This window comes from Ruditapes philippinarum, unplaced genomic scaffold, assembly GCF_026571515.1.
Source record: "Ruditapes philippinarum isolate M1 unplaced genomic scaffold, ASM2657151v2 ctg26_1_1_1_1, whole genome shotgun sequence".
NCBI lineage: Eukaryota > Metazoa > Mollusca > Bivalvia > Venerida > Veneridae > Ruditapes > Ruditapes philippinarum.
Genome location: NW_026865626.1, coordinates 6,551 through 22,085, shown reverse-complemented (window position 1 = coordinate 22,085; position 15,535 = coordinate 6,551). Strand labels below are relative to the sequence as shown.

At 31.3% G+C, this 15,535-nt stretch overlaps 1 protein-coding gene across 1 annotated transcript in view; it reads left to right on the top strand.

Moving 5' to 3' along the window:
• Nucleotides 1-13,728, top strand: part of LOC132729806 (hyaluronan mediated motility receptor-like) — a gene marked incomplete at its 3' end in the record, with an annotated part of 43,575 nt that extends 29,847 nt beyond the window's left edge. Inside the window, 5 exon segments of the mRNA XM_060715629.1 lie at nucleotides 4,050-4,370; nucleotides 6,513-6,560; nucleotides 7,665-7,848; nucleotides 8,041-8,133; nucleotides 13,627-13,728. Coding sequence (XP_060571612.1) covers nucleotides 4,050-4,370; nucleotides 6,513-6,560; nucleotides 7,665-7,848; nucleotides 8,041-8,133; nucleotides 13,627-13,728 — 748 coding nt within the window.
• Between the last annotated feature and the right edge of the window lie 1,807 nt (nucleotides 13,729-15,535).

Sequence of the window (15,535 nt, the reverse complement as noted above, 5' to 3'; positions counted from 1 at the left end):
GTTTTTGTTTTAGATATACCAACTTTACCAATTGTTTTCCAAAACCTGTTTTGGTCACATTCTACATAGATAAGTAGTTCTCCCTGCTGTTGGAACCAGTAATTTCTTTTAGTTTTTGTACCTCCCTATCAAAAAGTTTTCTACAGTTTCTATATATACAATTCAGCTCGTTTCTTCTACCGTTAGATTTACAACATAGCCAGTCTTTTTCTGATTTACAAACATTGTTCCATAACAAACTTAAATCATCATTCCACCATGGTTTTCCGACCCTTCGCTTTTTATTCATTTGAGAACTGTTAAAAATAAAACGTTTACAAGACAGTTTATCATGCATATCATTTTAAATAGTATTACAGAGTGTCTCGTATGCATTATCAATATCACACTGTGTTCGAGCCCTTGTTCCAACTGGTGGACTGACTCTAATAAATCCGATACTACTTTTTGATCTTGTAAAAAGTTACCTGGAATATTTTTGAAATCAAACTTAGTTTCATGTATTTCATGATTATTCTTTGAATCAACTCTTGAAAAAATTATAAAGAATATTCCACTGCAAAAGAGAATGGTCGGGAACTCCAATTTGTTGTACAAAATTTGCATAATTTACTAAATCTGAAGAACGTACAACTTTAAAATCAGAATACATATACAAATCATTATGACTAACAAGACAATAGTCGACCACTGAACAACCTTGTGGTTTAATGCAAGTAAAGTCATTTCCAACACAATTTCTACCATTTAAGATACAAAAGTTTGTACTAATTAAAAAATCAATTAAAACATCACCATATTCATTATATGTATAGTCAATTATATTTCGACTAAGTATACAGTCAACACCTTCGATAAAATCATATTCCTCCCCACATCGGCTGTTAAAGTCACCGCATATACAGATAGAACCTTTATTCTGATAGTCAAAGATACCACCCAGAAGTTTATCATAAAATATAGACGCATCGATCTGTCTAGACGAGTTCTTTGGGGGAAGATAGCATACACACATAAATAAATCTTTCCCATTAAATTTATCTTTTAAACATAACCATTAAATACCCTCTTCCTGATCATTTTCAATAGAAATATCAAAAAACTGAATAAAAATCTTTCTTTACTAAAAAGCCTACCCCCCTGAACCTCCCCATGCATTCACATGTAAATTCTATCTATTGTTACCAAACCATTTATAATTTTCAAGAATTAATTGTTCATTGTTTTTGAGATGCGTTTCAGTGATACCTATAATATCTAAGTCTAGATAACTTTTACATTCATTTCTTAATTGAAAGTTTATTGATTCATTATCAGTTTTCCATCCATTCACATTCCAAAATCCTGCTACAATCTATCTTTGCCTCTGTCCTCCCAGATGATTATTCTGGTATCTTCCACGTCCCCCTCGATGACCACCATGTTGCTGGCCTCTTGTTTGCCCTCTTCCTGAATTATTGCCCCCATTAGATGGTGAATCTACATTTTGATTTCTCCTGCTTGCATTACGTTTAATTTGTCTTGGACGGTTCTCATCCGTCACCGTATTTCTATTAGCTCATAGAGTAGTGTTATCATGTCGTATAACTCATGTCCAACGAAAACTTAGGTTTGACGAACACTCCTTAATGGCATTGACAATTGTGTGCATATAAGCAGCCATAACTCTGTCTTCCTTTGTCTGATCACAGCTAATGAAAACTGAACGAAATTTGTCATCATCCTTTTAAACACTTTTAGCACTTAGAATTTTCTTTTTATCATTTGTATCTTTACATTTCACAATCACAACTCCTGGTTTGTTGTTAAATTTATCTTTCCTTTCCACCTTTTAGACCGAAACATCACGCAATTTAAGTGCTTTATGCAAAAGGTCTTCAACTTTCCTTTCTAAATTTTCAGATTCTTGATATGGTAAGTTCCTAACCACTACATTACACTCAATTTGTTTGTTACCACGTTGGATATTTTCTATCTCCCTAAGGGAAAAATGTTCAATTTTCTCATTTAGTTGTGAAATGTCATCTATAACTTCTTTTCTGATATCTCCAATTTTATTGTCAATCTCCTTCCGTAACTTTGCTGTTTCAGAACTTAATCTCTTATCAAACATCTTAGTCAATATGTCAGTAATCTTTTCTGTTAAACCTTTTTCAGTATCAGAGATATGTTCTTGCAATAAATCCATGTTAGACTTGATTTCCTAAAGTATACATCGTTGCTAGATAATCGCTACTACCCATGTTAAGTTATTGGCATGGTTATTTTATTCTGCGTGTAATGGGACAAAAGTATAACTCATATTAGCATAGTAACATCAAAGGGCTGCAAGCTCTGTAGTATTTTCTGATCTTTGCAATCTAAATCGTACGGTATATCTGTATGTATTTTCCTGTATAAGTTTATTTTTATGTACTATAATTCATCTTGCAAGGCACCAGAGTTTAATACATACGGAATTTTGCATAAATAGAGTTGCATCAAAAAATCACTTATGTTCATTTTTATGACAGCCACTCTTTATCCTTGCATATCATGGCTACTTCCTTTACAAAGACACTTAAAAAAGAATTTTAAAAAAGTTGCCTCGACTGTGATTTGACCTCTCACACACTAAACGAGCGCGTTACCCTTGCACCACGGAGAATTTATATAATCAATGCCTGAATAAAATCAAGTCATTCTAAATTTATAACTTTCATTGCATTTCGGGTTTGTAATCCTTATTAATTTCGAGGTATTGTGTTCAGGTTAAACCTGTTGTTTAAAATTGAAGTAAATAATTTAGCAAAAATCTTCTCGCCCAAACAGTCCGGCATGTAGAATCTATATATTCCACTACTCAGCGGTCAGATTTATTTGTGTAGTATTCAGTAATCAACATCGCTAAGAATAGCATTTTCATTGATTAAAATCATATTCATTCGCGTAATTTGTGATTGTGCAATTATTGACCATTCTATAAGCCAACGCTACATTTAAACTTTGAATGCGTTGTAATTTGTTGGATACTTGTAACAAAATAAAAATATTTCTGTCTTTTAAATCGCTAGTTTTAAGCTGTTTTGAGAACTACTTGTTGTTAGGTTTGTCGTGAAACTTCTGTGTCAGTGATTGAATGACAGCTTTGAATTTACTTACAACTTTACCCTGTGATATATGCCATGTAAAGTGAAAAGACTGCTTGCGGTACTTGGTTTTGCCGACATATGGAATTTTCCCGACATTGTATTGGTGAAACAGTTCTTACTTATTTTTAAACAAAGACTAATCTAGTGTTAGCCGTTCTGTGATGCTAACGAGCTCCAAGTCGAGTATCATTTTGTTATGAAAATCAACGTAGCCAATTTATTAAGCGTTTTTTCTTCATTCGGCCTAATATGACCAAATTTATAGATTACTACAATCTAAAAGCCATGAAGTACTTACAAACGTATGCCATTATTGATAACTCTAGGTATCTTCAATAGTATTATGATGCTGTTTTGATTATATAAACTGTGACGTTCTTTATATAATATTGAGTAAATTTTCAGTTAAACAAATTCGAAAAAATTAAACAAATTCGATTAAAAGCAAAGTTATAATTTTATTTCCGCTTAAGTCAAGTGGTCTTCATTATTCATTTACAGCAGTGATTTATTGATATAGCTATATAATTGATTAATGGAGTTAATTTATTGCATTTGACCTAACAATATATTTCAACATGCTTTTATAATAATTTACCTATGTGTTCACAAGTTATGAATAAACTCTGTTCTGTTCTGTTCTGATAATAAACAAGTATTCTTTCTTTTGTGTTGATGCCTTTTAAATGTTTGAATATTCGGTTGTATTAATAGTTGTTTACAACAACGACGACAACGACGATGCAGAAACCATTCTAGCTCTCCTTTTTCTTCGAAACAGAACAGCTTAAAATGTTTTAACCAATGGAACAACTACTTATTCAGTGCCAGCATAAGAGATAATAATCCAGTAGTAAAATTATTCGTGCATGTAATTTTGTCACTCTTTTACGTTTACATCTGTATATTTCTTTACAGGGAAATTAAATATCTCCAGAATTTAAATGTTGAACACAAAAAGAATATCGAACGACTAAATGATCATATTAAGAAAATGAATATTGACATGAAAAATGTAAGTTGTAAACATAGAAAGGAAACAGAACAACTTGAATATGACTTAAATGAGACAAGACATGCATTCACTTGTAAGGAAAACGAAATCAAAGTCAGAAGTACTGAACTGGAGTATCAAATAGATACATTGGAAACAGAGAAACGTAAATTAGGCGAAATTGTGGAAACGCTAAATACAGAAGTGAAGACTCTAAAATCTACACAGAAACAGCTAGAAAAAAGGTAATAGCATGATTTTTATTATTTCATAAAAACGTAATAACGCATACATCATTGAAAAATAAATTTTATCCTAAAGTTGATCCACAAAATACGTTAACCTACTGTTAAAACAACTAATTATTGAGTGAAACCAATTAAATTTTTAGTGTTATGTAAAAATGATGTCATTAAAAAGGAGACATCATTTTTCTTATAGATTATCGATTATTACATTGTCTGTCCTTTCGTAACTGTTTAAATAATTTCAGTAAATACATGTTCTGATATGTGGCTTTTTTTTTTTAAAATTAATGCCTATTACATGATTTGTTTCCTGACCATATTTTGTCATCATTGCTATGAAATATTTCTGTTATGTAACAACAGCATACTGTTAGACATGTCCCCTGTTTCTGTATAATGTTTTGGTGTTGTTGTTTTTTTCTGTAAATTCTAAACATTTAATTAATTAGTATATTTTTTTTGCAATGTATATCTATTATTGATCGACAGACAAATGTTCACCGACATTGTTTTTATCGATGACAGCTCTATTATCAACTTAAAAGACACACGTATGAACACGATCGCAAATGTTGTTTTCGTAATTTTATTTAACGAATTCATACTCCATTATTACAGCTTTTTCATTATTGTATTGCTTCTTTTTTATCTGTGTAAATTACACAAGGCATATAAAATATCGCTCTGCTGGCAAAGTGATTCACTTTTTAAATTGATACTTTTTGCATTTTACGGTTAGATTTTTAGCGTATCATTGTCTGGTCAATTAAACACGAATATTTGGAATATTACGAACTCAATGTATAAGCATATTGCCTGTATTTATAAACTCATTTCCTTCTTAGCTTCATAGGTATGTTGCTGATTATCAAATTATTTTTCATCATTTACTAAGGTACAGACTCTCAACAACTAGCATAACAATATTACGGACCTTCCGTCTTGTATAACTTGTGTTTCCGGCGACGGTGTCGTAATTCATTAACACAAATTCAGCTTCGTCATTCTCTTTAAATGTGTATTGTATGATGGTCCAATCTGAGGAAAAAGAATTAATTATACGAATGAAAGATGTTGTCGAAGTTGAGTTTTGCACGGACAGTTTTTAATTATCATTTGTTTCCATAAATTGATTTGATTTCATATGAAGATTATCTTTCCATGAGTAATTGAACCTTTTTTGTTCTACATGACTTTTTCTGTCGTACAAAAACACATATTTTGTGAAATCGCTTAATTATGTGTTTGTTATTGTCCGATTAACTGTTTCCTAAAGAACTAACTTAGAATTATAACATGCAAAGGAAAGCTTGATTTTGGCCAAAGTATTTAAAATGATAGTTGTTATGTTTCATGATATCAGACTTATTTTGACTGGTAGTTTCTTTGTAATAATCCTATCGCAGTTTTTTCAGTATAAGTAAATAATTGCCTCGGGTAGATTTAGAATTTTTTTATAAAATACATTACACAGTTCTTTTTACATGTAATTTGTTCTTTTTTACGTTTGCCTATTCTTTATCTATTTTTTTCTACGAAAACTTGGCATTGGAAACCTTAATATCTTTAACATGCTCTTGTTGTAGCTGACTAATGAGAGTAAGCATCTTGTAAAGAGGGAGGACATTCGTGTTTTGATAGTACTATATGAAGATAATGTCACATAGCGACTGATAGAAAAGTTTTATACGATCCCGATTTCTCAACATATACGGGCATGTTTGGGAAGTGTATTTAATATATTGACCAAGTATACGAGTCTACCATATATAGATACAGCTGTATGACTGACTCTCTATCTGTAAACAAGGGCAACTAAAAGTGTAGAACATTCAGTATAGGTTAAACGTTACTATTTGAAATGAAAATACGAATGATTACAAAATTATAACACATCGAGAAAACAAGATAATTGACGAGTTCTGAGCAATAAACAAAATATTTTATTCGCATATGGCTAAATCATATAAATATTGCCTAACGGTTTGTCCAGCTTAGCTCGATACATATTAAAATGTAGCTCCGTAAAATACAGGACAATATTAGATTTCTATCTTCTTGGACCTTAAATGGCCAAAATATATGCGCGTATGTTGTATGTTGCTACATTTAAACGTATTTCTTGTATGTATTTTATAGGAAAGCAGACAATGCTAATGAAAATGTAGAAGATAAGACGTTCGAGAGGTAAAAAATTGTTTTTAAGTTTGATTAAGCTTAATTGGTAAAATGAAATGTTACGTTAAGAAGCATTTTCTTGTATTGCAATAAAGAAAAAGCAAAACTCATGCATTTGTTTGATATTTTAAAATCAGTATTACAGCTGATAATTTCTTACGTTTTATTTTGCGGTGACACACTCTGTATATAAACATCTAGACGATGAACATGACGCCTCTAGTATCCGCAATTGTTTTTGGTTCGTGTCTTTAAGGGATTTATATAAAACTTAAATGTTGACTACACAAAGCGTAAGTGTTAATACATAGTCATTTTAAAAACTTGAATAAATTGTTTCTCCATATAAAGACATTGTACAGGCACCGTGAACATTGCATTAAGCAGGATTAATTTAAAAAAAACAAATAGCTAGAATTCCGTTATATTTATAATTACATGTATATCAATTAACATACGCGTCTTCTATATTATGCAATACCATATTCTGAAATATACACAATTTACATGTACGTACTTATAATCTTTTATGAAGCCAAGAAATTTAGTTAAGCTGATAGTACATTAGCATAGCCACATAATTGTACTTTCTTATAATTTGCATCAAACAGGAAAACATGTAATAGTCAACAATAAGTCAATTTCTAATGACCCATGCTTCATTGTTGAGTAATTCATTTTAATAAATACACCGGTTACGTCTGGGGTAATGTTCGCAGAGACAACTGAAGACGCTAATGCTGGAAAATTGCCTTAAACTCCTCACAAAGTTTTTTGCTTTAAACCCAACTAAAATGCGTAACAATTGTAATGTTCTTGTTTAAAATTAGGACAACAATAAGTGATCATACTGTCCGTAATCATTTTTGTTTGCTAGTCAATTTTAAGAAAAGTTTTATCTTATCATTTATAAGTAAATATGTAATAACATTCCAACTTTTACCAAATTTTTCTCTGCTTTAGTTAAAAAATTGCCGTTTTTTGGCACGAAATTCCTACCTACCTATCGACCTACCTACCTTACTACCCATGCCTACCTACCTACACGACATGATTGTTGACCGATGGCTGTTGTTCAGTTACAGTGATTTAAACGTAACAAACATGTTTCAGGTTGAATAAAACGTGTCAAACTGACTGGACCTACGATAATCCTCGCCTTAGTTATCTAACGCGACCAACAAAGATAGCGGAGGACTATGCGGAGCTTTATGATAACGAATGGACAGATCTCTTCGATGATATAGAACTTGCAACCGAAGAAGAAAATATCTCTTTTATTCTACACATCCTTATGGTGAATATATATTTTATATAGGATAATGTGTAACTAGGTTATATCAACGACATGCATGGAATTATAAAAAAGATATTTGATATAGTTATGCTTAAATCAATGTTTCTTATTCAATATAAGTAAAATATAATTAAAAACGTTATTGGATTGAAATTCAGACTTAAATTAGACACGAACATCATTGAATTACAGAAAACAAGTGCAATCTGCAGTGACCTTTCCAACTGCCACAAGAAGAGAATACAGGATGCCTTCTGCAAACTTACTTCTACAAGTCAAATCAAGGTACCAAATGTTATTATACTTGCATTTATACGTACTTTAGCTAGATAACCGGGATACTTAATTCATATGCAGACATAATTGTTAATCAAAGTCGGATTTCGTTGCTCTTGAAATATATTTGATTCTAGAATTTTTATTCTCAAAGCACACAAGAACGAAGTCAATACTGAAAGGTGGCGTTTACCCGTTAACGTCATTTCTTTGTTTCTACCTAATTAGTACATAACGTTTTTGTCATTTTTGATATCTACATAGTGGGATTTATATACAACGTAAGCCGGTGATTGATATAATCTATTTTTTACCTGTCATAAATTCATTTAAACCGGATCTGGGATTTTTGTTGTTTTCTTTCCTTTGCTCTAAGGAAATTTTCATATCTTCATTCGTTCAAAGGATCTTATGAATGTATGTCTCTACTAGTCAGTCCGTCTGTAAACACTCATTAGTGGTCGCTCTCTTTTGAAACAATTCGAAGGGTATTCATAATACAGTTGTACGGGGAAAAGTCAGCAATACTATTCGATCAAACGTTCAATTTACATATTTTAACCATGTTTTTGGCTTTATTGAAAGTTATATTACCGTTGAACGATGATATTTTACCTTACAACTTAGTTTTCATAAATTATCACCTAAATCATAAGTATATCCTCATTAATGATGAAATGCTATACAATTTTAATCTTATTTCGCCGAAACACTCGGATGCAACTGGATATACTATCGCCAGTTTTTGAAATCCCCGCCATTTGTTAAAGCTCTCGGGCCCGATCGGTTTCATTCGGAATTAACTAAATATAAATCTTATTTGACTAACCCAGTCAAATAAGAAAATGCATTTTTTAGAATTGTCAGAAATGTTACGGAGAGCGTTTCAAAGTTGGAAAACTTTGTCAATACTAGTTAAATAATGCATTTGATAACAATTAGGCGTTAATTTGACAATTTGTTTTGATGAATTTGACCAGGAATATAACTTTAAGATCAATGCGCTTTAAAAATTGGTATAAATCTTCAGCACAGAACAACTATTTCGATGTATATCTTTGACTATTCTCAAAGTTCTGCATATTTCTTATGGTATTTTGAAGAAAATAACCTGCAAGGTTGTAAAAGTATTAAATTCACGTAGAAATGATTTTAAAACTTGTCAGGGGTCTTTAACTTTGCTTCTTGTCCATTGTAGCATTTCTAAGTGGATTGAAATTGATATTTATTTGAACCTGAAAATAGCCGATTTCTAGGAAAACTGAGTAAATTGTCAAGAATATCAACTATTCGGCTGACTGCACATCTACTCCCCTAACTAGTTAAAAATTTTGAATAATGACAATTAATTCCCGCTGTATCAAAATTCGCCCTCGAATTCCTAAGGGTAGTAGAGCAATGTGAATTAAACTCCGATATATATGCAGTCATGGCCCAATGTTGGGTGCAAAAGAGACACAGGCTCCACAGCACTTTAAAACTTCTTCAACAAATTATATTTTTTCATCGCCTTAAGGTAGACCATGGGTAATGGGCACCATAAGGAACTGTAACATTGACAACATAGGACAGTTATATGTCTTCAAGGTCACCTGTATGCAAAATTTAAATAAAATTTTTTGCCCATTGTTAAGAAACAATAAATAACATTCAGGTAACAAATAACACAATCAAAATGTTTGTTTCTAAACAAAATGTTCTTAATATGTATAAAAATGTTACCCTACCACACCCCCATTTAACACTAATTTTACCATTTCCCCAACTAAAATGCCATATTCAAAATATTCCTAAAATTTACCATAATGAGGGACTGTTTTCAAAGTTTGCCTAAATTTTCTTAAAGGTATATTGGTTGATCATGCGAAATATAAAATACTTTTAACGTGTAGCTTTTATTTTATTAAATTTTGAAAATATATGGTATCATATTTACTATAAATTTTGGCGTTATTTAGCAACTAAATACCTACAATAATTATTTTATTTAAATCAAACCATTTTTCCTTCCATAAGAGATCAGAGAGATACATAAAAAATGTAAATAAGAAAAAAAAGAAAGAAAAAAAGCTTCACCTTCTGGGGCTTAAACCCACGCCCCTCAATTTCAGTGAAGTTTGCAAGCGATTCTAGCCTATTTGAATACTCTTCAAAGTGGAGGTAATGCATTACCCATGGTCTACCTTAATTTACTTGCCGCTAAATTGCTTATGAATTAATTAGTCCAGTAGGTAAAGGTCATATAATTAAAACTTGGTTTACTTTAAGTCAATGAACACCATTATTCTATCATTCTTAATAAATTTGGAAAAATATGGAGGTTGTCTGTTGTAATAATTTAAATAGGTATGTTCCAAGAAGGCTACTGTATGTGTGTAAAGCACGACATCTAGGACAAGCATTTAGTGAATTTGCACGTAAATGTCATTTATGTATTTAAAAAGTATTACCACGTATATAGGAGAACATCTAAATCATTATGAACCAATTGAAACTAGGTTGGAAAAGACTTTGTCTGTATAATGTGAGCTATATCGATTTATAAATTTTACTATTAGATAATATGTACTTGTATTGCTGACAAGCATCTGTTTTTTGAAAACATTGTCATAAATTTAAGACGGTATGTGCCAAGAAAAATGTCCATTTAAATATTGGTTCGAATTGCGTAATGTTTGAATGATTTTGAGGACGAACTGTTATGCAGTGATCTCCCATCACTGGCCGTAGCATAACCGGAGTACTTTCTTAACGTTTTCAGAGGTTTTATACATTTATTGATTATGACATGTGTTTGAACAATGACTTTGTTTAATCATTTTGTATTTACTTTGCAACCTTTTTATCTAAGTCATATTTTAATTAATTTTGCAATAAATGTCTTAAGTAATTTTACTATGCAAATCCATGAATCCAATTCAGAAAATCAAAAATTAAAACAACACATTGTCTGAAATATATCAGAATACTGGTATCTTTTTCATTAGCTTTGAAAAATGTAATTAATGGAATTTATTATTACTATTTTTGCAAAGTTACTTCAAGATCAAAATTTAAAGCAAAACTGTAATCATTTAAAAAAAAATTTCCAAACTCTTCCAACATTTTATATTAAAAAAAACATAACACATTAAAAACATTTTTGAAAAATCATATCTATAGGAGGAAAGATACATATATGATGAAAGAGCTATAATTTAATTGACAATAAGAAATTAACATACACTGACAAGTGTTTTCACACCTGCATAGATGAAAGGAGATGTGACCATTACCTGGTAATTGAACATGTCACCTGTTGTGATAATGTTTAGATCTACATTGAATATACACAGAAAGTTGACACTTTAAATTGCTGTCCGGTTTTCAGAGGATTTTTATGCATGTTTACCATTAGAAATCATAGAAAATCGTCCGGTTTTCGGAATTCAGAGGTTCTGGTATTCAGAGGATTTTTTGCAAAAAAACATATAGGAAGAAAATACGGGACTTTTAAAATGGTCCGGTTTTCAGAGGATTCCGGTTTTCAGAGGGTCCGGTTTTCAGAGTTTTTACTGTATTATTATTTTAATAATTAATAATATTATTATTATTATTATCTTTAACTTCTGGGTTTTAAAGTTTTTGGGGTTTTTATATGTGTTTATATTGTTAAATATGTATCGAAAAATAGTGAAACAGTTATGCATAATTAAGGAGCCTGTTGCCAATATTATACATATATAGTAAAATATGCTTTTAAGCCATTCCCGTGTTTTGAAAAACATAGCATTTGCACAAAAGATATAAAATTAGATGCGGAATTCATATGAGAAATAATTGGTATATAATGCAAGTTACATGTATTTGGGGTATATAAGACCGTACGTGTAAGTATCACGGAACTACTTCCAACTGTGTGATTATTATGCGGCCGCGTAATAATCACCACGTGTGTGATAATTACGCGGCACCGGAATTAAATCTGAAGAAAATGTCATTGTCCTAGTAAGTATATTTAGCCGATGTGGATAATAGGTCAGTTATTTGTTTAAAAAATATGAGATTAAAGATTGACAAAGGAATGTAACATTCCCGGCACGCAGACGGTACAATAAAGTGCGAGGAATGATCCAGAATTACCCGGACTATGTTTATAACTTTTTCAAATTGCATGTAAACCTAATTAAAATTATACGGATACATTTGCTTTTCTCATCTAGGAATAATAAGCGACTTTAAACGAACACTTAAACATGAATTTTCTTTCATCATCATATTTTTTTTATTTATTTATTTTTGACATCATCATGCACATTTTTATAAACTCAAATGATACAAAAACATCTTACATGTTTAATGCCTTCCACTTTAAGATGCGTATGATTTTACTCCTCTCTAAAGCACATACACCAAAAAAGAGCCCCTTCATGGACATGGATGTAAATTCCTGCTATCGCCAACACTAGCACCGGCTTAAGTATAATTGCAACATTTAAACATGAAATGGCGATAATATGAAACTTGGCTAGGCACCCTAAAGTTGTACATTTTCATATGATACATGTTTTAATTCATTTGCTTTTAAGAGTATTTTTGTAGACATATAGGCAGAATGAAAACTATTCCATTGTATTTATTAAACTTTGCTTTATAATAGACACGTTTTCTGTGTAATTCAATGGTAAATAGTCACTAGTTGTTATGGAATGTCATTGCTTGATATTGATGTCAATGGTTACTATGAAAGTCAGTGGTTGCTATGAAAGCCACTGGCTTCTCTAAAGGTAATGATTGCTACGGATGTTGCTGTTTCCTTTAAATAAGTCACTAGGTGCAAACGAAAGTCAAAGTTTACATTAAAAATGCAGATGTTGCTAAAGAAAGGCAATGACTGCTTTGGAATAAATATTGGTACAGAAGTCAATGTCACTTGTTCCTTAGGAAGTCACTGTAAATTATTAGCATGTAGATAAAATTGCTGGTTCCTACGGAAAATATTGTTGGCATAAACGTCACTGGTTGCTTTTCTATGGAAAAAGTCATTCGTTGCTATGAAAGTTACTGGCCGCCAAGGAAAGTAAACGATAGCTATAAAGACCAATGATTGCTATAGAAAGTCATTATCTGCTCTCGTAGTCATGGGTTGCGTGGATATGGTCAGTAATTGCTATGACGTCATTGGTTAACTAAAACGCTACTGGTTGCTACTAAAGTTATTGGTTCCTTAGAAAAAATACTATATTGCTATGCAAGTCACTGGTATCTTTGGAAAGTCAATGGTTGCTATGAAAGTAATTTGATCCGTAGTTAACCAGTGATTGCTATGAATGTCGAAGTTAATGATTTCTATAGATGTATGCAGTTGCATATTCAATTTATACACTAAGGCTATAATTTAAGCAAATTTGGAAGCACCTTCTTTCATTTTTTATGGCAAGTGTATCTGTTCTAGCCTTTGCAGGTTCACAGGAGAAAGTTCATTCTTTAGTTTTTACACTTTTACATATATTCCATTTTCAGCGATTTGATCCAAATAAAGAAGAAGACATCCACAGCGAGGAGGAAGAAACTGGTTCGACAGCAGTTGAATTTGAAAAAGATTTTGGATTGGTGACAAAAGAGGTGATTTTTTATTCCATTTGTTTTAGCTCACTTGTCACAAAGTGACAAGGTGAGCTTTTGTGATCACAATTCGTCCGTCAATCGTGCGTCCGTCCGTCCTCTATTCTTATCCGTGACATAAGTCTGAAACAACAAGAGGTATCAATATGAAACTTTGTAGACAGATAGATCACGTTGGGTTGATGCACAAAAATCGTAACTTTGCTTTGCCTTATTTTGGAGTTATTGCCCTTTGTTCATTTTTACACCTTAAACATTGTCCATGGCATAGCTCTGAAACCCTAAGAGGTATTGTTACGAGCCAGGCGTAACAAGAAAAAAAAACCAGCAACAAACTTGTAACAATAACAAATTTATTACAGAAAAATTAATAAAGAAAATCAAAATAACAAATTATGTGTACAAATACCTGAAGTCCAAATAAAAATGTAAAATTCAAATGTCTTATCTGATCCTTGAATGATCCTTTTTGAATAGCACAGTTAAATCCAAGTTAAATCCAAGAACACTTAAGAATAAATTCCCACAATAAAATCCACAAGAATAATTTATTTTAAAATCCAAGCTCCAATAATTCACTTAATATCCAAGTTGAATAATACTCCAAATATATTGATGACTTAAAAGGTAACTGATGACTTAAAAGATCACTGATTACTTAAAAGGTAAAAGTAATGAAAAATTTTACTTTATATATATTAACTAAGAAAATTCCAGAAAAGTCTATTATGTTCTAAAGTAATCATAATCTAGCAACTTCAACAATAAAGAACATTCCAGAAGTTTCTATCTAAATATAATGCATGAGTTTTCTACAACAGGTAAGAACCTTCTAGTACATACATGTAGTTTATGTTCTAAAAATAGAACAATGATAATATTGGAAATACCAACTGGTCAGATATAAATTATATACATGTAATATGTTGCATACATAACACTTCCCCTCTTCAAGAAAAAGAAATATGAATAAAATGAAATCCAAACAATGTAACTTACGAATAACATAGGAGAAATGTTAAACAATTTTATACATTCATATATATGTGTATTATAAACAATAGCAAACAACAACAAAAAAAATAATCAATCATATCATATAAATGTTAAATTTAAAATACTGCAAATAACAGTTTTAGACACGTGAAAGTGCATCAGGGATCAAATTATCTTTCCCTTTAATGTGTCTAATGTCAAGACTATATTCTTGCAAAAACAAGATCCACCTCAACAACTTTTGATTTTTGTTTTTAAGTTTATGCAAGAAAGTGAGGGGATTGTGATCACTAAAGACAACAACAGGCAACTTTGAAGAAGTTGAACTTCAAAATGCTGAATAGCAAGAATAAGAGCAAGGCACTCTTTCTCTATAGTAGAGTAATTTTTCTGATGTTCATTAAATTTTTTAGAAAAGTAACAAACAGGATGGTCAACACCATTGTTGTCTTCTTGGATCAATACACTTCCAGCACCTATGTCACTAGCATCAACAGCTAACTTAAAGTTTTTATTAAAATCTGGTGCCAAGAGAACTGGTGCACTCTTAAGTATGGTTTTAAGGCTGTCAAATGCCATTTGACACTTGTCATTCCCAATGAATTTGTTTCTTTTCTTTAGCAAATTTGTCAATGGTTCTGCAATAACCGAAAAATTATTACAAAATTTACGATAATACCCTGCCATACCAAGAAATCGCATCAGTTGTCTTTTACAAGTAGGCACAGGAAATTCAGAGATAGCTTTGACCTTAGCTTCTATTGGTTTAACTTAACCCTGTCCCACTACATGTCCTAAAAATGTTATAATT